This window comes from Salvelinus namaycush, chromosome 21, assembly GCF_016432855.1.
Source record: "Salvelinus namaycush isolate Seneca chromosome 21, SaNama_1.0, whole genome shotgun sequence".
Lineage (NCBI taxonomy): Eukaryota > Metazoa > Chordata > Actinopteri > Salmoniformes > Salmonidae > Salvelinus > Salvelinus namaycush.
This window is the reverse complement of record NC_052327.1, coordinates 26,608,786-26,631,660: the sequence shown is the minus strand read 5'-3', so window position 1 is coordinate 26,631,660 and position 22,875 is coordinate 26,608,786. Positions and strand designations below refer to the sequence as shown.

At 43.8% G+C, this 22,875-nt stretch overlaps 1 protein-coding gene across 1 annotated transcript in view; it reads left to right on the top strand.

The window, feature by feature from the left end:
* The window catches only part of LOC120066253 (N-terminal EF-hand calcium-binding protein 2-like), a 154,321-nt gene that overhangs the window by 101,640 nt on the left and 29,806 nt on the right, over positions 1–22,875 (top strand). The window contains exons 6-8 of the mRNA XM_039017501.1: positions 13,306–13,445; positions 13,890–14,017; positions 16,643–16,722. Coding sequence (XP_038873429.1) covers positions 13,306–13,445; positions 13,890–14,017; positions 16,643–16,722 — 348 coding nt within the window. The remainder of the gene's footprint in view (positions 1–13,305; positions 13,446–13,889; positions 14,018–16,642; positions 16,723–22,875) is intronic.

Genomic DNA, 22,875 nt, shown 5'->3' with positions numbered 1-22,875 from the left:
AGAGGGTGTGGGAAGGAAGGAAGAGAGGGGTAGAGGTGTGTAGGGAGGATGGGAGAGTGGGATTGAGGGACGTAGGGAGGCTGGAAGACAGGGGGGTTGGGAGAGTGAAGGTGAGGGGTATAGGGAGGTTGGGCGAGTGGGGGTGAGGGGTGTAGGGAGGTTGGGAGTGTGAAGCGGAGAGATGTAGGTAGCATGGGAGAGTGTGGGAGAGAGATATGGTTTGGGCAGCAGCAGGATCTGGGGTGTGGAGGATGAGAATATATGTGGTGGAGCAGCAGCACTACGTTGGCCGGCCCATCCCTGGCTGATAATGTGCTCTTTCGTTAAGACTGGGAGCCTCCTGTTCTACATTAAACCTCTCTGGGGGTTTTCTGTGTGGCTCCAGGCGCCAGTCGGCGAGACAAACTCCACAGCCTCCCTCTCTCTCTCCACCCATTTTGTCTTCAGTGATGCTCCAGGAGCGTGTTTGCCGTGCTGCAGACTCGTAGTCAGTTGTCTGAAATGTGGGCAGTTATATCCCAGAAGTGATCCCTGTCTGGAATATAAGCGCCATGTGAATTGAAACAGACTTTCGGAGGAGTTTGGCTATGGACTTTCTTTCTTTTCTTACCGCACTGCAGTGGAGACCTCCTTTCATGCAATCATATAATATTGTCTCGTTACTCCCTTTTGAAGAGGCAGGTTGTCAGTTCAGTGGTTTTACTGAATGCAGTCCTTCTGCATCATTAAATTAAATCACTGAGCGGCGGGACAGAAGAGCTAGAGCAATGAGAAGCATTTAGACAATTTACAGTATGACTCCTCAGTAACCCTTCCTCTGTAGCAGGGAGTACAGTAGGCACAGGGATCCAGAGATACTGCCGTGCTGCATCATGTCTTAATCAAAGACGATAGAAAAAAGCCCCCGTTGAAAAGTATTTATTGTCCAGCCTTCTCCACCGTCCAAACAAAAGCCTTATCATCATTTCAGAATCCCAGGCCTTCTCCAAATCACCCTTCCTGATTAAAATTGCCTGGAAAATGGCAGTGAGCAGCGATTATAATTAGGTGCTAGACGGGACTCATTTGGTGGTATTTGGGGGCATTGTTTGTCGTTACCTTCCTGCTGACCTGATGGTGTGGAGAGAGGTGTCCACTGGGAGAGAGGTACACCTAGGGCTGTGGCGGTCTCGAAATTTCGTCAGCCGGTGATTGTCAAACAAATAACTGTCATTCTCACGGTAATTGACCGTTAATTAACATAAACAAATGTATCATCTCCTGGCTTCCAACACAGCCTACAAGCCTCTTTAAAAAGTCTAATAAATCCATGTAATATAGCCTACACCTTCACAATAAATCCATAATTTATTTTAGACAGGTCTAAAGAAGCATGATTTGAAGAAAATGTAGTCTATTTCAGAAGAAAAGAAAAGCATACTCTGAGTTGTCCTTATGTTAGATACTGATGTGGATATGCCAAATGGCTGTGGGCGACACTAGTTAATTTTGCAGACAAGATTGGCTTATAATTCCATGGCATTATTTTATATTATTTTATAGTATGAAGAATATAATTGAACAAAGCAGAAATAAATATTTTCTCCAATCGATTTTAGGGAGTGTGCACATGCGGCTATTCTGTGTTGAGCAGTTAACAAAAAAATAGGTACTCGTATGCTTCATTTAGAGTTATTAATGTAACTTTAGTTGTTCGACAAACGTTGTGCTATATGTTTAGATTTTTAATACAGTGTAAGGTTGCATGATGAAACTCTAATGATGATTTGAAAACAGTCGCTTGAAAGGTATGAATTCTGCTTTGTTTTTTGCTTAGGCTGTACACACTTCGTCAGTCTCTCATTCACAATTTGACAAGCACTTGATAATGCCTTGAAGTTCAAGGCGGCATCCCCGTTGTGGCTGTTATGCATCCTAAAAAATCCATGCCTTTTGCGGTCCGGAGTGCTGCTTTGTGCCCTTCTCCCTGAGTGTGCTGCGCAATCCGAAGTGTGTCTCACTCACACATGGCTCTAAGTCATGTGATTGGGTCTTTCTCACAGGCTACAAGTTAAGACAGACAGATCAGGGACGCAACTGCGCGTGTCCTTATCCAATTTCGAGGTGCATATTGAAGATATTGGATGAACTGTCCACATTTACTTTTCATCAGCCAACAAGATGAGTAGGCCTAAAGAACACTAAAAGCACTAGCCTATGTCAATCTACTATCCCCCATAGTACAAAAGCTGACCTATTCTATTCTGTGCGAGAAATAAATATTCCGGTCTGGGACAGTTGTGGGATGCGATAGATCCCAAATTAATACAACTACTGGCATCAAAAAAAAAATGTTTATTCAATGTGGCTGACGCAACAGATCAGAACCTTTAGCTTAAAATGTTGATCATTTATTAGGCCATTTCTTCACATTATAAGTGCAGCAACGCGCACATGGTAGTAGGCTATAAGCTCGAATGTTCCATAGCTTTTATTATAAAGGTGCATTTTTATGGTGAAAATTCTCATTCCCGAACTTGAAACTCACACACTGTTTATATATGCCAGTTAGGCTCTACACCCCTTTTAAAGTGGATTAATGTGATTAATTTTAGGAAGTTATTTGGCCACTTTAGCTGTGATACAAAACTTATTAAAACATATAGGCCTATGGGCTAGGCTAACAAGTCGCAAAAAAAGGCATTGTTTCTTATGCTCGGCATCATTCACAAGTGATAAGATATAAAAATCTAATCAAAGTTTATTTGTCACGTGCGCCGAATACAACAGGTGTAGACCTTACAGTGAAATGCTTACTTACAGGCTCTAACCAATAGTGCAAAAAAAGGTGTTAGGTGAACAATAGGTAAGTAAAGAAATAAAAACAACAGTAAAAAGACAGTGAAAAATAACAGTAGCGAGGCTGTATACAGCAGCGAGGCTATAACAGAAGCCAGGCTACATACATGCACCGGTTAGTCAGGCTGATTGAGGTAGTATGTACATGTAGATATGGTTAAAGTGACTATGCATATATGATGAACAGAGAGTAGCAGTAGCGTAATAGAGGGGTTGGCGGGTGGTGGGTGGTGGGTGGTGGGACACAATGCAGATAGCCCGGTTAGCCAATGTGCGGGAGCACTGGTTGGTCGGCCCAATTGAGGTAGTATGTACATGAATGTATAGTTAAAGTGACTATGCACATATGATAAACAGAGAGTAGCAGCAGCGTAATAAGAGGGGTTGGGGAGGGCACACAATGCAAATAGTCCGGGTAGCCATTTGATTACCTGTTCAGGAGTCTAATAAGTCTAATAAGTGATAGGCTAATATTGTCACCCATCAGACTATTCTTGATTTAATCTTGTCTTTACATTTACTAAATAATATATGTGTGACATTTGTTATGATTTAAAATGAACCATTATCATGCACCTGTATTGAAACAGGGGCAGCGGGAAAAAATACATGTCATCTATGCACTTAAATAGCGAAAGGAGGACACTTTTCCCTATGGTTTATTTTCATGCCAGCCAGGTAGGCTATACTCCTGTTGTAAATATAAGCAATGTTCTTACTATTAGGAAGTTGATACATAAATATAGTAGGCCTAGCCTATAAAAAGCTCATGGGATACTCCTCTTTATATTAGCGGCTATCACTCTGTTTTCCCCCACAATTGCACAGCCTTTAGAAATGTTGCGCAAAATGAGACATGGGCTCTCATGTAGTGTTTGATTAGATTTTCGAATACATTTGCATTGATGTCAGAGTGATTAGTTGGACACTAGAGTGCTTAGTACCAGGCAGTTAGCAAGTTTGGTAAGTTACTAATAACCAGCAGCAGCATCAGAGCTGCGTAATAAGCTTAATAACCGTGACTAAGCGGTCATTTGTAATTTGACTGCCTTCATGACTGTGACCGCCGGTTTGGCGGTAATACGGTCACCTCAACAGCTTTAGGTACACCCTGCTGGAGATCACTCTGCACCTGCAAAACTATGGCTAGCGCTATCTGGGATCCTTGGAACGTCTCTACCCTAAACCCTAACTCTAACAGTAACCCCTACCCTTACCCTAACCATAACTCTTACCTAACCCTAACATTAACCCTTACCGTAACCATTTTAAATGTAAACTCTAATGGGGTGACGTCAGAGGTGGGACATCCCAAGGATCCCGTTTAGACATTTCTGCTAAACTATGTGTCAACTTCACACAGAGATAACTGCACAACTCCCATTTCCTGTCTCTCTTCTGTTTTTACCACTACTTTTACTACTACTGCTTTCACTGTTTTTACTGTGGCTTGACTGACAGGTGGATATTGATGTATTTAAGTCATGCTTGAGCAGTTCTGTACTGATTGTGTGTATTCATCAGAATCCAGTTACCTCTGTCATGCTTCCACCTGTCACCAGAGTGTGGCAGAGACCGTCCTAGAGACATTAACGACACTCAGGTCTGTCCAATTTAGTCTTTATGATTTCCCTGTTAAAAGAGGTGTGTTTTCTGTTGTTCTTTGCAGAAGCTTGAATTGTTTACTGTGTGCGCGTCCGCTTGTTTCCTGAGTGAGTTTTCAATACTTTTTTCAAGTGTACTGTGTAGCTACCGTTTCTAAGTAAAGTATTATATTCATCCTTAACCACTGATTCCTCGTCTGGTCTCTTCTCTGCACATGGGTCCAACCTTACCATGTCACAGCAAGCTTCTGCCCAAACATGGACCCAGCAGAGATCACCCAGATCAAGAATTGTGTAACCCACCAAGGAGCACTGCTGGGGCGGCAGCAAGAACAACTCTCCCAAATATCACATGCGCCGAATACAACAAGTGTAGACCTTGAAATGCTTGCTTACAAGCCCTTAACCAACAGTGCAGTTCAAGAAGAGTTATTTACCAAATAAACTAAAGTTAAAAAGTAACACAATAACGAGGCTATATACAGGGGGTACCGGTACCGAGTCAATGTGTGGGGGGTACAGGTTATTCAAGGTAATTTGTACATGTAGGTAGGGTTGAACCACAGTGCAACCTCAACCCAGGAGGAGCCAATGTCCAAGTCTCATCGCCCAGTGCTACATGCGTTCCTCCAGTTCCTCCAGGGAACCTGCACCGGGAACCCAAGATCTCAACCCCCGAGCGGTATGACGGCCCCCTGGGAGGATTCAAGGGGTTCCTCACTTAGTGTTCTCTGGTGTTCGAGCTACAGTCCACCTCGTTCCACACTGATCGGGCCATGATCGCGCTACATCATCTCTCTACTTTCAGGCAAGGCCCTGGTGTGGGCAACGGCGGTGTGGGAACAGCAGCCACTATCCTGCAACTCCATATTAGCCTTCATTGTCGAGCTGTCATGAGTCTTTGACCAACCAGTCAGCGGACGAGAAGCAGCCAGCCGACTGTTCAACATCCGCCAAGGGGCCAGACCTGTGGCTGGCTTCGCCATTGAGTTCCGCAGCCTCGCCGCCGAGAATGGGTGGAATACGGAGGCCCTGGTCACCGCTTTCCACCAGGGCTTGTCTAACTCCATCAATGATGAACTGGCCCCTTGGGAACTGGGAGAGGACCTTGAGTCCCTGATAACGCTGGAAATCAAGATCGACAACCGCCTCCGAGAACGCGTGAGACAGCGCCTTTTTGACACCACCCCAGTATCACAGTTTCCTGAGCACCCCAAGCCCCCCAAACACAGCATTGAGGAGCCCATGCAGCTGGGACGTACACGTCTGAGCTGACAGGTGCATGACAGGCGCATGCATGAAGGCTGCTGCCTCTACTGAACCACTCAGACTCTTAGTTTTCTTTTTATCACTGCTCCCGAGAACCCCCTTATCCTAGGGTACCCCTGGCTAGTGCTACATAACCCACTATTCTCCTGTTCCACGGAACACCTCCCAGGCTGGGGTAAGGACTGCCAGACTAAATCTAAGACCACCACCAAGAGCCTCACCGTGTCCTCCTGCATCCATTGAAGACCAAGACTCTCCCTGCCGAATACTTCGACCTCCGGGAGGCCTTCAGTAAGAGGCAAGCGTTTTCCAAGTTTCCTTCCTGCGTCACATTATCTCTACCGCAGGTATCCAAATAGGCTCCGTAAAGGTTGAGGCAGTCACCGACTGGCCCCGTCCCACCTCACTCAAGCAGGTCCAGTGGTTCCTCGGGTTTGCCAATTTTTACAGGCATTTTATACGCAACTTTGGTGAGGTGGCAGCGCCTCTCAGGGTCCTAACCCTGCAAGTCCCAGACCCATTTTTGCTGGCCTCCCGAGGCTGACAGGGCATTCATGGAGCTCAAGGGACGTTTCACCTCTGGACCCATCCTCGTTCATCCTGATCCTACTCATCCCTTTGTGGTAGAGGTGAACGCCTCGGACACCGGCGCAAGGGCGGTCCTTTCACAGCGGAACGAGGAGGACAAGAAACTGCACCCATGCGCCTTTCTCTCCAAATGGTTCTCGCCAGCGGAACACAACTATGATTAAGGCAACCGGGAGTGGCAGTTAAGTGGGCTCTTGAGGGGTGGAGACACTGGTTGGAAGGGACATCTCATCCTTTTGTGATCTGGACGGACCATAAGAACTTGGTCTCTATTCAAGAAGCCAAGAGGTTGAACGCTCGACAAGCTAGGGCTCTATTTTTTAACAGGTTCGATTTCACACTAGCCTATCACCCGGGATCCAAGAATCAGAAAGCAGATGTCCCGCCAACACGATGTCTCTAACGAGGAGAGGGAATCCGAGCCCATCATCCCCAGCTTCCGCATTCTGGCCCCTCTGATATGGAGTATTGAGTCCACGGTCCGACAAGCCCAGACCTGAGAACCTGACCCCGGCAGTGGACCCACTAACAGACTTTACGTTCCGCGATCAGCCCGTTCCCGAGTACTACAATGGGGACACCCCTCTAACTTAACTGGGCATCCAGGGGTCTATCAGATACTTGGGCGGAAATTCTGGTGGCCCAACATGATTGAGGATGTGGGATCCTTTGTTGTGGCCTGTTCCACCTGTGCCCAAAGCAAGTCCTCAAGACAGCGACCGGCTGGGTTGCTCCAACCTCTGGCCATCCCAAGCCGGCCCTGGTCCCACCTTTCCGTAGACTTTATCACAGGGTCACCACCATTCCAAGGGTTTACCAATATCCTGGTGGTCGTTGGTCGGTTCTCCAAGACAGCCCATTTCATTACCTTACCCAAGTTGCCCTCAGCGAAGGAGACTGCTAATCTCATGATTACCCATGTCTTTCAACTACACGGACTTCCCCAGGACATTGTCTTGGATCTTGGGCCCCATTTCGTCACACGGTATTGGAAAGCCTTCAGCTCCCTGTTGGGGGCCTCGGTGAGTCTCTCCTCAGGATTCCACCCACAGCAGAATGGGAAAACGTAGCGGGCCAACCAGGAGCTGAAGATGTTCCTCCGCTGTATCGTCTCCACCCAGGCCAGCAACTGGAGCAAGTTCCTCGTCCGGGCGGAGTATGCTCACAGCACACTACCGAACTCGTCCACTGGACTATCGCAGTTTGAGTGTCAGTTTGGGTTCTTTATCCTTAACCACTGATTCCTCGTCTGGTCTTTTCTCTGCAACTGGGTCCAACCTTACCATGTCACAGCAAGAGGAAGAGATACAGCTCAATCATTGGCTCCTTTGAGGGGAGGCTCCTCGTCTCCTCCATTAATTCTCTCCAGCAGTAGATCTAATCCCAGTCTTGTAAAGTCTCTGCAACATAGCAGCCTCTGAATGGCTGTATCCATGACTGAAAAACTGCCTCATGTTCTGACTGCTTTCAAGCCTCACTAATGCGATTGAGATTCAATCTTTTCTTTCATTTTCTCTGACGCTCTGTCTAACTGGGTCTGGAGCAGGCCCAAAGGAGTTCTACTGATGCAGGCAGCACAGCGCCTTTACCTGGCTGTCACTGTTCAGACTCCATCATGTAGGGGATGAGTTTAAAAAGAAAATCCCAAACCTTTCTTCAGCCACTCTAATGTGCTAGTGACAGTGTAACACTGTGAACTGTCTCTTATAGTACAGTTGAGGTAATACAAGTCAAACTTGTGTGACAAGTCAAACTTCATGTTTGTCTAACTTCCTATATACCATACCTCTGTCAATTCCAGGGTATGATAATGATGTATTACAATGATTAAGTACATACACAACAGACGTCAGGTTGTCATGAAATATTATTTGATATTTGTGAACTATGTGAACTGTGGTTTTTATGGAATTGACAGTGTAACATTATCCTTATAGACGGGAAATGGGCATTATAGTAGGCTCAAGTGGAATTATTGATTTTGCTTAGAATTTTCAGACTTTCGCAGGGCCTATTCTACAGTAAAGCATTCCTCGGTGTCACTGTCTCTGTTGTCCAGCTGGAGTGCAATCCTGCCAACAAAGGTGTGATCTGTTTGAAAACAAATATGCCAAGATAACTCATGTTTTTATCTATTTTAAAATATAAACATTCAAAGCTACACACTCTAAAGTGGCTGTTGGCTGACTTGAACCAATTAATAGTATCCTAGCAACAGCAGTCAGTATGTTTCTTAGCAACACCATTTGGATATGCATAAATGATATTTAATTCAAAACGGGTTGGTCTAAACAAGCATTTTTTTTATTTTAACTTTTATTTAACCTTTTTAACTAGGCAAGTCAGTTAAGAACAAATTCTTATTTACAATGACGGCCTAGGAACAGTGGGTTAACTGCCTTGTGATTGGTTGAGATGCGTTCTAAGCCATACTAAAAAACCTGTTTAGCATGGGTAAGCCTATGTCGCAAAAATGGGCATCTTTTTTCCGTTCCATCTGAGAGATCCCTGCAGATCCACTGTTCCATCAGCCCAGCCAGCCAATCCATTAACTTCATCTCCACTGCAAAAAAGCATAGTGTAACGCTCGTCGTCGTAAGGAATAGTGGACCAAAGCGCAGCGTGGTAAGTGTTCATGATTTAATTTAATATCAAAAACACTCGAACAAAGTAATAAAAACGAAAGCGAACAGTTCTGTCAAATAAACAGATACTAAACAGAAAATAACTACCCACAAAACACAGTTGAGAAAAGGCTGCCTAAGTATGATTCCCAATCAGAGACAGACAGCTGCCTCTGATTGGGAACCACACTCGGCCAAAAACAAAGAAATAGAAAACATAGAAATAAAGAAACTAGAATGCCCACCCTAGTCACACCCTGGCCTAGCCAAAATAGAGAATAAAAGCCTCTCTATGGCCAGGGCGTGACACATAGAGACATTATGTATCCTTGCTTCTAGCCTAACATATGTTATGCAACAACGGGGTTTGTACAAATTTTGCTGTCTTGTCTCTCGACGTTTGCAGCATTGTTTCAATATTGAAATTTGATCTCCACTGTCCTATTGAGAATGAACGTGTCAGGACGAGGCAGACGTATTTTCTCAGCCAGTCGAAGGCATGAATCAGCATCATTTTTATGGATATACTAAAAGAAAGAAATGTGAATAAAAAAGCAGGTCAAACAAAATGAAATGCAGCTAGTTTGCTGTCTTAGAGTTTTTTTTAACCTTTATTAGGCAAGTCAGTTAAGAACAAATTCTTATTTACAATGACGGCCTAAGAACAGTGGGTTAACTGCCTTGTTCAGGGGTAGAATGACAGATTTTTACCTTGTCAGCTCAGGGATTCAATTTAGCAACCTTTCGGTTACTGGCCCAATGCTCTAACCACTAGGCCACCTGCCACCCCAAGGTGAATGAAGTGATTGTTAGCCTTAGTAGGCTAGCTGGCATACAAAGGATAAGAGCGTTGCCAGCCAGCATGGCAACCTGACCGATAGAATGAATGGCCAGCCGGCTTGGCTAGCAACCATAGATGTGTCAGGACTAGGCCTATATTTTTGTTAAGGGATGAAATAGTAGCCTATGAATACATTTATCAAAATAAAGTGTTTAATGTAATTGGTAACCCCTTGTAGAAAAGCAATTGTACACAAGAGGGCGTGCAAAACAACTATTTTAGCACAGCTGTGCTGATCTACGGTAGTCGGCTCCGCTTCGTACCTATGACCGCAGCACATCCGTGCTAAAAAAGTAGTTTAGCACGCCCTCTTGTGTATAATTGCTTTAGCAGGGCCTTTGAGTAAAGTATTTGAGGAAGCTAAGGCTCACACATTATCAATAAGGAATCATCAGGCACCATCATCTTAGAAGTCATAAAAATATGAGCTTCCAGGAGGTTACTGTATGTCTAGATTTTGCATAATCTTATAGGAGCCTACTCTGAAAGGGATAGAAGTGGCAGATATCACTCAACTCAATTCAGGTATCTTTCTGTCTCACACTGCATTCAACCCTCATTATGTCTCGTTTTCTGACTGACTGCTGAAAGCCTTTATCACACAATGCCTCTGTCTGAGACCCTTCCTGTGTGTGTCTGTCCTTGGAGGTAGACTCTGTTAATGAAGAGATCATAGTTTTCTTTATCATCAGGCCCTTCAGCTCACACACACAGAGCAGCAATTAGACCTCTATCACTCGTCTTCTGTAATCAGCCCACAGCAGCCAGGCTTAATGTTATCTATTAATGCTTTCTCTCTCCCTGTGTAATGACCAGTGGAGGCTGCTGAGGGGAGGACGGCTCATAATAATTTCTGGAACGGAGCAAATTGAATGGCGTTAAACACAAGGAAACCACGTGGCTGATGTTTTTGATACCATTCCACTTATTCCGCTCCAGCCATTACCACGAGCCCATCCTCCCCAATTAAGGTGCCACCAACCTCCTGTGGTAATGACCTACAGTGATATGATCTGTGGCTGAAAGGGCTTTGCGTCAGGTGCTACCTGCTGCTCAGGACACTAATATTTGATATTTAACAAGCCCATTAGTTAACAAAACACCTTTTCTGATTTTCCCACCTCTGAATTGTCACTCATATTACAGGTACATCTGAGACAAGACACACCTTATTCAGTCTCCATTTAATATGGATGGCTCTGAATTGAATTACAGATTTTGGGAAATGAGCTCTATTCACATGCATTTCGAGGTTGTGGCTATTTCTCTGGGCCAGCCATTTGATAATCAGTTTTACAAATTCATGTAATTTTCCTCAACCCCTCATCTGGAGCTGGGAATCCTGTAACTTGTCAATGATGCAGGGCTTTGAACCCACATCCTTTTAACGGGCTGCACTCTGCGCACACACCCAATCCTGGCGACCTCAGCGTAATAGAATATGGACCTGTGAGCCAACACTGTAGTATTCACCCTACTTGTGTTACTATCACACTACTAATAGACCTCTCTGTCTGTCTCCCCTGGAGGACCGTTCAGCGGGCGGACCATTAGTGCAGTACACAAGGCCAACCACAGGCTTCATGTATCATATGTTGCTCTACTTGTGTAGATATGCACACAAAACATGACTGGCGTAATATCAAATGATCTGAAGCTAATTTGTATACTAAGATCAATCAAATAGTCTCTGTTTGTGCAAACAATCTTAAAGGGAAATTACACCACTTTTCAACCTCATTTTCATTATCTCCAGCACAATGACCAGTGTCTACATAACTGTGCATGCAATATATTTTCAATCCATTGCATAAACCATTATCTCTTGCTGATACTGTCCCTAAATTACACCCTGTACTTGTAAACAACATTGTATCACTGTTTTGATGTTTTTTAATGAAAATACTGCCATGCTTGATTGCTATATGGTCTACTATATTAATTCTCTCAGTATTACTTTGGTGCAGACTGCAGTATAGTCCTTTATATAATCCATCATCTCCTCTCTGCAGAGGCAGGGTCAGAGGCAGGGTCAGAGGCAGGGTCAGAGGCAGGGTCAGAGGCAGGGTCAGAGGCAGGGTCAGAGGCAGGGTCAGAGGCAGGGTCAGAGGCAGGGTCAGAGGCAGGGTCAGAGGCAGGGTCAGAGGCAGGGTCAGAGCCAGAGACAGGGTCAGAGCCAGAGACAGGGTCAGAGCCAGAGACAGGGTCAGAGCCAGAACGAGGGTCAGAGACAGGGTCAGAGGCAGAGACTGGTTCAGAGACTGGTTCAGAGACTGGTTCAGAGACTGGTTCAGAGACTGGTTCAGAGACTGGTTCAGAGACTGGACAGAGGCAGAGACAGGGGCAGAGACAGGGGCAGAGACTGGGTCAGAGACAGAGACTGGTTCAGAGACTGGTTCAGAGACTGGTTCAGAGACTGGTTCAGAGACTGGGTCAGAGACAGGGTCAGAGCCTGAGACAGGGTCAGAGCCAGTGTCAGAGACAGGGTCAGAGGCAGAGACTGGTTCAGAGACAGGGTCAGAGGCAGAGACTGGTTCAGAGACTGGGTCAGAGACTGGGTCAGAGACTGGACAGAGGCAGAGACAGGGGCAGAGATAGAGGATGGTGAAGGAATGATCACACTCTTAAACCTCCTCCTTCCTGCTGTCACACTATAACCTGAACTCTACAACCTCGAGAGAAAAAAATCTGATGCTGATGAAACATGGCCACGGCACCAACCCCAGATTCCATTCTGTCTCCATCTTTACTATACCAGCTCAGCAATGTCCATAGTGTGCAATTTGACAACAAAGTTATAACTCTTCTTAAGTATCAGACAGCCTCTTCGTAGATCCTCTAGTCACACAGTAGGCTATATTTCATATTATCAAGCAATGATGAGACTTGGATTAATGTTCATTCTTTGGTATGCAATCACCAGAAATGCCAATACAAAGTCTTAGAAAAGTCTCAGCACATTATCTCATTTGTTCTTATCAGACCAGTATGCAAATTGTTTCTGAACCTACAGCTGGCATTGGCTGAGATAATGGAATTCGATATTCACTTTCTATTTTCTTGGCCTGTTTACGGTTTTCTGTGATAATTAGAACACTTTGTTCCATCAACCTTATAATTAATTATCTTAGAAATCTTATTGTGTGTCTGCTTACAAGAGCTGACAATTAAGTTTATCCAAAAGAACATAAAGCTTGTTTGACAGCACAAACCATTTCCTCACAATGGCAAAGCAGGAAGAATATTGTCTATTTCATCCAGTGAAATTAAACTGACTATAGATGAGTACGGCCAAGGCTGCATCCTAGCTGACTACTGCCTATATTTCGTTTTTTCTCTTAAGCTTAGAGAAAGTGCCTGTCTTCAACCTTGGGGAAAATATGTTCTAAAAGCACTCTGCAGCAAGGAAGCTTTCAGAGGCAGTGAAAGACATGCAGAGAGGGACTTATCTGATGTGTGTTCAGATGGGCAGAAGGGTGCTAAGGCTTCTCTCATCCTCTATCTCCTCCCCCCTACGCCTCTCTATCTCTCCTCTCGCCAGGTGTACGAACGAGGGACCAACGTGGAGCAATTTGTTACCCGCTTCCTGTTGAAGGAATCAGCCAATCAGATCCATTCTCTGCTGAACTCGGTGGAGAGTGCTGTGGACGCTATTGACGAACAGCACTGTAGTCAGTCAGGGTGAGTTGTGGAGTGAGGAGGACACCACTGCTGTGTCATGTCATTATGTGTGTGAAATTTAGCCTGGAAGTCCCCCAAATGAAAATCACTCAGGTTCCTAGCAATGTGCCTTCTCTGGCTACTGTGATCCACCCTCATCCTCTCTCTCTCTCTCTCATCTCTCATCTCTCTCTGGGGCAGCTGGTAGCCTAGTGGTTAGAGCATTGGGCCAGTAATCTAAAGGTTGCTGGATTGAATCCCCGATCTGACAAGGTAAACATTTGTCATTCTGCCCCTGAGCAAGGCAGTTAACCCACTGTTCCCCAGGTGCCAAAGACATGGATGTTGATTATGGCAGCCCCCACACCTCTCTGATTCAGAGGGTTAAATGTGGAAGATGCATTCAGCTGTACAACTGACTAGGTATCTCCCTTTGTTTGTCTGTATTTCACTCCCTCTGTATAGGTACCCTATTAAGGTCAGTCAACAGGTTCCAGAGAAATGTTATGAGAACCCAGTGCCTGACTACCCTCCTAACAACAGAATCAGTGCTGCTAAGGATGCTGCCCCAAGGATCATCAACACTGCTACAGGTGAGGCCTCTATGCCTGTGTCACACACAACATACTGTACACTGGCATAGGCCTACAGTATGTAGTCTCTCACTGAATAAGTTTTGTATGGATTGGAGTCAATTATCCAGCCCCTTCTACAATCTGCTGATTCATTTAAGTGATGTACTTTACCTTCTGTCTCCCTCTCTCTCCCCTAAGAACACTGAACACCCTCTCTCTCCCCTTAAAACACATCACGTTTAAGCAGAATGTAGACATGTGTCACCTGAACCAAATGCAATGTAAAAAAAAAAAAAAAAATCTGAATGAAGTCTGACATACATTTGTCATTTGCATTTGTGATTAGCTTGGAGACAAGGCTGGTAGAATGAATCAAGCAGAATGGAAATCAAAAGCACTGTTCTCTTCAGGCAGAGTGTTTTATTTCCCATTTTCTACATTCTCAATCAATCATCTACAGGAACATGGAGATGTGACTAGCGGCTCCAGCTCTCCCACAGAGAGGATGAGGATGAGGCAGGGAGGGAGGAAGAAGCGGCTGTAACAATGACACAGATATGCAGATTAAAAAGTCAAATACATTATACACTGCATGCAGCCAGCACTTCAGTTAGAGTTGGTTCTGCAGTGAGCCGCTGTAAAGCAGCACATGTAGGCCTATGGGTTTGAGTAGCAATATCAGTCTACCAAAACCAGTGTGCATATGCCAGACACCCTTATTTGTAGATTTCTTCATTCATTCAGAACCACAATGACATTTCAGCTGTTTCATGCTTCTGTCTCAAAGATAATTCTGGAATATATCAATTTAAAGCAGCTTGCATAACGTACAGCATTCAGAGCAATTACAGAATAAACAAAGAGTGCACAATCAGCATGCATCATGCATGCACTAGATAAGCATTATGTACTGTGGTGTACAATGGTTTGGGAGTAGACCAAGTGCTGAAAACGAACTTTCCAATGGGGATAAATAATCCCTTTTCCCCTGAATCCATTCCTGAATTTCAATTAGAGAGTGGCTCCACTGAAAAGCAGAGTTAGAGCTTCTGGCTATGGCCTCACAAATTAATTCCAGTCCAAACTGCTCTCATTTATTAACAGGCTTTATAGAATTACATTAGAATGACATGGAAACCATAGAAACGGGCAATTCTGAGTCCATTACTTAAGCCTGACACCAGTTAAACATTTCCCACAGACACTCATAAACCTGACAGTTTGGGCAATAAAAACCAGTATTACAGCTGTCAGCGGCTGGAAATAGGGCCTTGATTGGGGCCAGCTTGGTCTGGCCTGTCATTTATTTTATCAGGAAGAAAATATTGATCAATACTTCCCTGTGCCCCCTCCCCCTCTCTCTGTCTCTCACTCTTAGACTCACTCGTTCTTTCCTGACTTTCCCTCACACTTTTATCAAATATATTTATAAATATAAATATATATTTTTCCTACAGTTGTTCCTGCTATATTGCAATATCCCTATTTTTTTATCATGGCAGACAAAACATTCTTGTTGCAGAATCTGTCTGTGCTCTCTCTTCACTGATCAGGGAATACCTTGCCAGTGAATGTGCTAAATTTAAACATTCATGCTGATCAGATTTGTGGAACTGCCTCCTTGCAGGACTATATGACACTATGGGAGAAATTTTGTTTTTAAGTACGTAACATTGTTCAATGTTACCTGAGTCAAGCCACATTCCTCCATGCATTTTGACAAGGGTGTACTTGTGCTTGTGTGTGTGAGTGTGCAGGCATCAGTGTGTGGAATGAAAATGTTCCTGCGAAAATGTTCCTGCCATATGTTGGACAGTATGCTAAGGCAGCTGCACATGGAGATGGCTGTCTGTTGTTAGCATTGCCAGTCAGGAATAATGACAGCTCTCCTGTGTATGACAGAGAGCATGCTCAAACAGCATGGACAGCCATTCAGCCCCAACTGACCAAATGTGCCTGCTATGTGCATGCTTCAAACGTCTCTATGGTTAAGGCTGGTAGGTTCCAAGATGCCACAGCCCCTCTAAGCTCTGTGCTTCTGTGGTAAGCTCATCGACACAGGGGGAAGTGTCATCCTCTAATTGGCTTGGCACCTTGAGAGGTGATGATTTTAAAGAGCAGAAAGCCCTTTTCCACCATTAATTGGTTATGTTGCATCACATAGAGGGGAGAAGAATGGAAGGATTAATATTATTGGCCTTCCTATTCATTTCTGCCTCACTGAGGCCTCTTATCACAGGGCCTCTCAGTGTGTTTCATTCTATTGTCATTGTCGTCCTGGCTGTGCCTTTACTGCACACACTATTATCCAGGGTGACTCACAAAGGCAAAGCTAATCACAAGAGCCAAGAACGTTAGGATAGAATGTGTTATTGCTTTCTACACAGAGCTGAAAATCAATAAAGGCCTCTTCTCTGCTGAGGCACAAGGTATATATTTCAATGTCAAACCTTGAATAGTCATGATTTTTCCTGATTAACACATTTTATTCCCTATTTATCAGACCTGGTTGGAACTCTTTAATTGCCTCAAATATTCATAGACTCTGGAGGAAAAGATCTATACCATAAAATGTGTTGAATGCTGAGAATGTGTTGGCTTCAGGTGTTGAATGCTGGGAGTGTGTTGGCTCTGTTCTATCAGGGGTGGTGGAGGTAAGGAAAGAGACGCTGGAGGCACAGATCAACCGACTAGCTGAGCTGATTGGACGCCTTGAGAACAAGGTAAGAACACCCACCCTGCTCAAAAAAAGTATTGTAATAAAATACAAAAATTACACGAAACAAAAATACAAATGCAACATATAAAGTGTTGGTCCTATGATTCATGAGCTGAAATAAAAGATCCCAGAAATGTTCCATTCGCATAAAAAGCTTATTTCTATCAAATTGTGTGTACAATTTTGTTTACATCCCTGTTAGTGAGCATTTCTCCTTTGCCAAGATAATCCATCCACCTGACAGGTGTGGATTATCAAGAAGCTGATTAAACAGCATGGTCATTACACAGGTCCACCTTGTGCTGGGAACAATAACAGGCCACTCTAAAATGTGCAGTTTTGTCACACAACACAATGCCAACAATATTGCAAGTTTTGCGGGAACGTACAATTGGAATGCTGATTGCAGGAATGTTCACCAGAGCTGTTGCCAGAGAATTTAATGTTCATTTCTCTACCATACATCGTTTGAGAAAATTTGACAGTACGTCCAACAGGCCTCACAACCACAGACCATGTGGTTGCCCAGGACCTCCACAACCCTGCTTCTTCACCTGCGGGATCGTCTGAGACCAGCCACACAGACAGCTGATGAAACTGTGGGTTTGCACAACCAAAGAATTTCTGCACAAACTGTCAGAAACCATCTCAGGGAAGCTCATCTGTGTGCTCGTCATCCGCACAAGGGTCTTGACCTGACTGCAGTTTGGCATCATAACCGACAGTGGGCAAATGCTCACCTTCAATGGCCACTGTCACGATGAATCCCGGTTTCAACTGTATTAGGCAGATGGCAGACAGCGTGTATGGCGTCGTCTGGGTGAGCGGTTTGCTGATGTCAACGTTGTGAACAGAGTGCCCCATGGTGGTGGTGGGGTTATGGTATGGGCAGGCATAAGTCACTGACAGCTAACACAATTGCATTTTATCAATGGAAATTTGAATGCACAGAGATACTGTGACAAGATCCTGAGGCCCATTGTCGTGCCATTCATCTGCCGCCATCACCTCATGTTTCAGCATGGTAATGCACGGCCCCATGTCGCAAGGATCTGTACACAATTCCTAGAAGCTGAAAATGTCCCAGATCTTCTATGGCCTGCACACTCAACAGACATGTCACCCATTGGGCATGTTTGGGATGCTCTGCATCAACATGTACAACAGCGTGTTCCAGTTCCCGCCAATATCCAGCAATTTTGCATAGCCAGCGAAGAAGAGATGGACAACATTCCACAGGCCACAATCAACAACCAGATCAACTCTATGTGAAGAAGATGTGTCTCGCTGCATGAGGCTAATGGTGGTCACACCAGATACTGACTGGTTTTCTGATCTATGCCCCTACCTTTGTTTTTAATCCATAGATTAAGGCCTAATGAATGTATTTAAATTGACTGATTTCCTTATATGAACTGTAACTCAGTAAAATCTTTGAAATTGTTGCATGTTGTGTTATCTTAGAAAATGCAGTTTGTATTTTCTACTTCGGCATGATCAGCTCAGAAATTGATGACTACAAACTTGAAATCACTGATTATCATCACAATTTAGCCCACCCCAGTCATAGACTGTTCTCTCTACTACCGCATGGCAAGCGGTACCGGAGTGCCAAGTCTAGGACAAAAAGGCTTCTCAACAGTTTTTACCCCCAAGCCATAAGACTCCTGAACAGGTAATCAAATGGCTACCCAGACTATTTGCATTGTGTGCCCCCCCCAACCCCTCTTTTACACTACTGCTACTCTCTGTTCATCATATATGTATAGTCACTTTAACCATATCTACATGTACATACTACCTCAATCAGCCTGACTAACCGGTGTCTGTATGTAGCCTCGCTACTTTTATAGCCTCGCTACTGTATATTGCCTGTCTTTTTACTGTTGTTTTATTTCTTTACTTACCTATTGTTCACCTAATACCTTTTTTCCACTATTGGTTAGAGCCTGTAAGTAAGCATTTCACTGTAAGGTCTACACCTGTTGTTTTCAGCGCACATGACAAATAAACTTTGATTTGATTTGACTGATTGAATCTCCTGGACAGCTGTCGTGAGTAGCCTAATTTCATTCCATTGGCTATTGTCCATTTTACTTTGACCTGTCCTGTTTATAGGATGTGGTGTGTTTGTCAACATGTTCATTCATAATTCACATTGAAGCACATTTTTATTTGATAGGACGCCATTTAGGCTATTTAATCAGAAACACTCATGATGTCAAAAGTGTCTCATGACATTATCATAAATTTGGTCGTCCTGTAGGCTACAGAAAAGGCCACAGAGGCTATATAGTATTTATACTGTATGGGCTGCTACATGATTTATGTTAGATGACTTTGACGGAGCGTTGGTGGAGCGCCGCAGGTCTGCGTCTCTCCAACAGTACCATGGAGATGTGCGCTGGGCATGGACAAGATAAATGTTTCGCGCCCTGCCTTTGGCAAAGTGGACACTGCTTATCATGGGGCAGCATCACCACTCACCTTAATAGCCCATATGTCACTGGGTGAATAATGTTTTCATTGTTTTGGCCAGAATTATGTGAGGTGATATGTGTTGTTGGAGGTGCGTCTTGGTCAATTTAGCTTGTTAAATGCCACCCTCGTCAATCTGCTGCCCTAAGAGGCTGCCTAATCATGCCTAATGGGCGGGCCATCCCTGATAGAACCAATCTCTAGCACATCCCATGGCTGCTCGCTAGCGCATCTCCAACAGGTCAGACTCGCTCAAGTGGAACAAACTTAAATTTGTGCCTTTTTCAATGCTGATTTGAATGTCATTGAGAAAACAGAGAAGTGTCAAAGATTTTTTTTCACAAACATCCTTTCTGAATTTAAAAGTAATAGTCGAAGTAATCATCTAGTTTTTCAAAAGTATCTGTAATCTGATTACAATATTTTTTTGCTGGTAATGTAATGGATTACAGTTTTTTGTAATCCCTTACATAATCCGTTACTCTCCAACCAATCTCCAATCTGCTAAATATGTGTATGTGACCAATAAAATTTGATTTCATTTGATTTGACTTGAGGGCCGAAAAACTGGGACCTGGGAAACTAGGTGAGTGCAAAAACAGCAGGTAGAATCAAAAAACAGAAGTGTTCAGTAAGGACCAAAATTGTACAATACATTTTTTCTGGCACTCCAAAATGTGATGTTGTGCTCCTAGCTTTTTAAAGTAGGGAGCACTGGGCCTCCCGAGTGGCGCAGTGTTCTAAGGCACTGCATCGCAGTACTTGAGGCGTCACTACAGACCCAGGTTCGATCCCGGGCTGTGTCGCAGCTGGGTGCGACTGGGAGACCCATGAGGCAGCGCACAATTGTCCCAGCGTCGTTCGGGTTAGGGGAGGGTTTGGCCGGCCGGGATGTCCTTGTCCCATCGCGCTATAGCGACTCCTTGTGGCAGGCCGGGCACATGCACGCTGACACGGTTGCCAGCTGTACAGTGTTTCCTCCGAAACATTGGTGCGGCTGGCTTCCGGGTTAAGCGAGCAGTGTGTCAAGTAGGGAGCACCAGTGCTAGAGATGTTTTAATGTTGAGCCCTGCCTGGGAGGTGCAGCACAGATTGGATGTGTTGTTGGAGATAGAGACCACTATGATGGTCTCTGTTTTGATGGATCGCGGTAAAAGAGCAGGAATAGGCTTTTGTAGGCTACAGTCCAAACTATGTCTTCCAATGGTGCAACTGCTGTCGGCATCCAAAGATTATCCAATTTCAATAAACGCATGGAGGTAAGGATGACAGCAGTGATGTATTCTACGGCGATACGGGTATCACTTATTATGGATATCTCCATAGCTCATTGATGTGAATCACACTGCTGCTCTCTCATTTAGCTATTTACGCCTTTACGGATTGTGGTTGTTGTTCACAAATCTAAATGTGGATTTGAACACAATAATGGTTGAATTCAAGAAGTTTAAGCTGACTATCAATCATTGTTTTTGAAACCAGTGGATAGCCAGTGAAAATGCGCTCTTGCAACAGCTGCATAGTGCGGATCCCAGCCTATGGAATAAAAGTGGGGCCCTTTTAAGGCTGTCAAAAGTGTGCGAGTTTGAGCATGTGGCCTATGGACACATGCTCAAACTCGCACAGTTTCGACAGACTTAAAAGGGCAATCTGTAGTTGCTACATCCATTTTTGGACTTATAAATTATATATATATTCTTCAAGAATCAATGGATATATATATATATATATATATATATATATATATATATTATCAGCATCCTTGAAGAATATAACTTATAAATGCCTCATAAGCTTAGTTCAACTGTTATACTCCATGAGAACCAAAAATATAAGCTTGTTTTCCACCAATGTTTGTAAACATTGTACATTTTATAGCCTATAGCATAGTTAAAACAATCATTTTGATATCATGAATGGTCTGTCCTTGCATCCATTGCTCTGTCTATCAATCTGAGCGTGGTTACATTTCTCCAGGCCCATCCCTCAGCGTTTTACCAAAACAGAAGCGGGGCGTCCATTTTGTTATTGTTTCATCTGTGGATTTGCCCTTTAAACAGCTGTATATTACCAAGATATCAAAGTGTCTTCAACAAAAAGGTGAACAAGAGGCCAAAAGCAAATGCAGCATATGACGTTCATTTTCACATGGAAATAGCACTTTTCAGTAGCACTCAAAGCATGCCATTCCATGAGCGCAGCATTTATTTTTCATCTCGAATCAATGAGCCCAATCAGTCCTCCAAGACAACAAAATCATAAACAATAGAGTTGTTCTGGCTAATACGTTTTTAGATTTGGGGTTATGTTCAGGTAAAACAATATTATTGAAGATCAAGGGGTATAACATTTATTGGAAGGACTGGAGTTCTAATAGACTTTGGTTTTTAATGTAAATATACATTTTATCATATTATTACAGTACCAGTCAAAAGTTTGGACACACCTACTCATTCCATTACATTGTAGAATAATAATGAAGACATCAAAACTATGAAATAACACATATGGAATCATTTGTAACCAAAAAAGTGTTAAACAAATCAAAATATATTTTATATTTGAGACTCTTCAAAGTGGCCACTCTTTGCCTTGATAACAGATTTGCACACTCTTGGCATTCTCTCAACCAGCTTCATGGAATGCATTTCAATTAACAGTTGTCCTTTGTTAAAGTTAATTTGTGGAATTTTTTTCCTTCTTAATGAGTTTGAGCCAATCAGTTGTGTTGTGACAAGGTAGCGGTGGTATACAGAAGATAGCCCTATTTGGTAAAATATCAAGTCCATATTATGGCAAGAACAGCTCAAATAAGCAAAGAGAAACGACAGTCCATAATTTCTTTAAGACATGAAGGTCAGTCAATCCGGAAAATTTCAAGAACTTTGAAAGTTTCTTCAAGTGCAGTCGCAAAAACCATCAAGAGCTATGATGAAACTGGCTCTCATGAGGACTGCCACAGGAAAGGAAGCCTCTGCAGCAGAGGATAAGTTAATTTAGAATTACCAGCCTCAGAAATTGCAGCCCAAATAAATGCTTCACATAGTTCAAGTAACAGACACATCTCAACATCAACTGTTCAGAGTAGACTGAGTGAATCAGGCCTTCATGGTCGTATTGCTGCAAAGAAACCACTACTAAAGGACACCAATAAGAAGAGACTTGCTTTGGCCAAGAAACACGAGCAATGGACATTAGACCAGTGGAAATCTGTCCTTTGGTCCGATGAGTCCAAATTTTTTATTTTTGGTTTCAACCGCCGTGTCTATGTGAGACGCAGAGTAGTTTAATGGATGATCTCTGCATGTGTTGTTCCCACCGTGAAGCATGGTGTAATGCATCTGTGTGTAGCTGGTGAGATGAGTCAGGCGCAGGACAGCAGATATGAGTAATGAAAGCAATTTTACTCAATAATATAACAATACACGTCGTATAAATACAAGGCCACAAATACAGACCGCAATACAATAAACAATTACTCACAAACAAACATGGGGGAACAGAGGGTTAAACAATCAACAAGTAATTGGGGAATTGAAACCAGGTGTGTAAGACAAAGACAAAACAAATGGAAAATGAAAAGCGGATCGGCGATGGCTAGAAGGCCGGTGACGTCGACCGCCGAACGCCGCCTGAACAAGGAGAGGGACCGACTTCGGCGGAAGTCGTGACACATGGA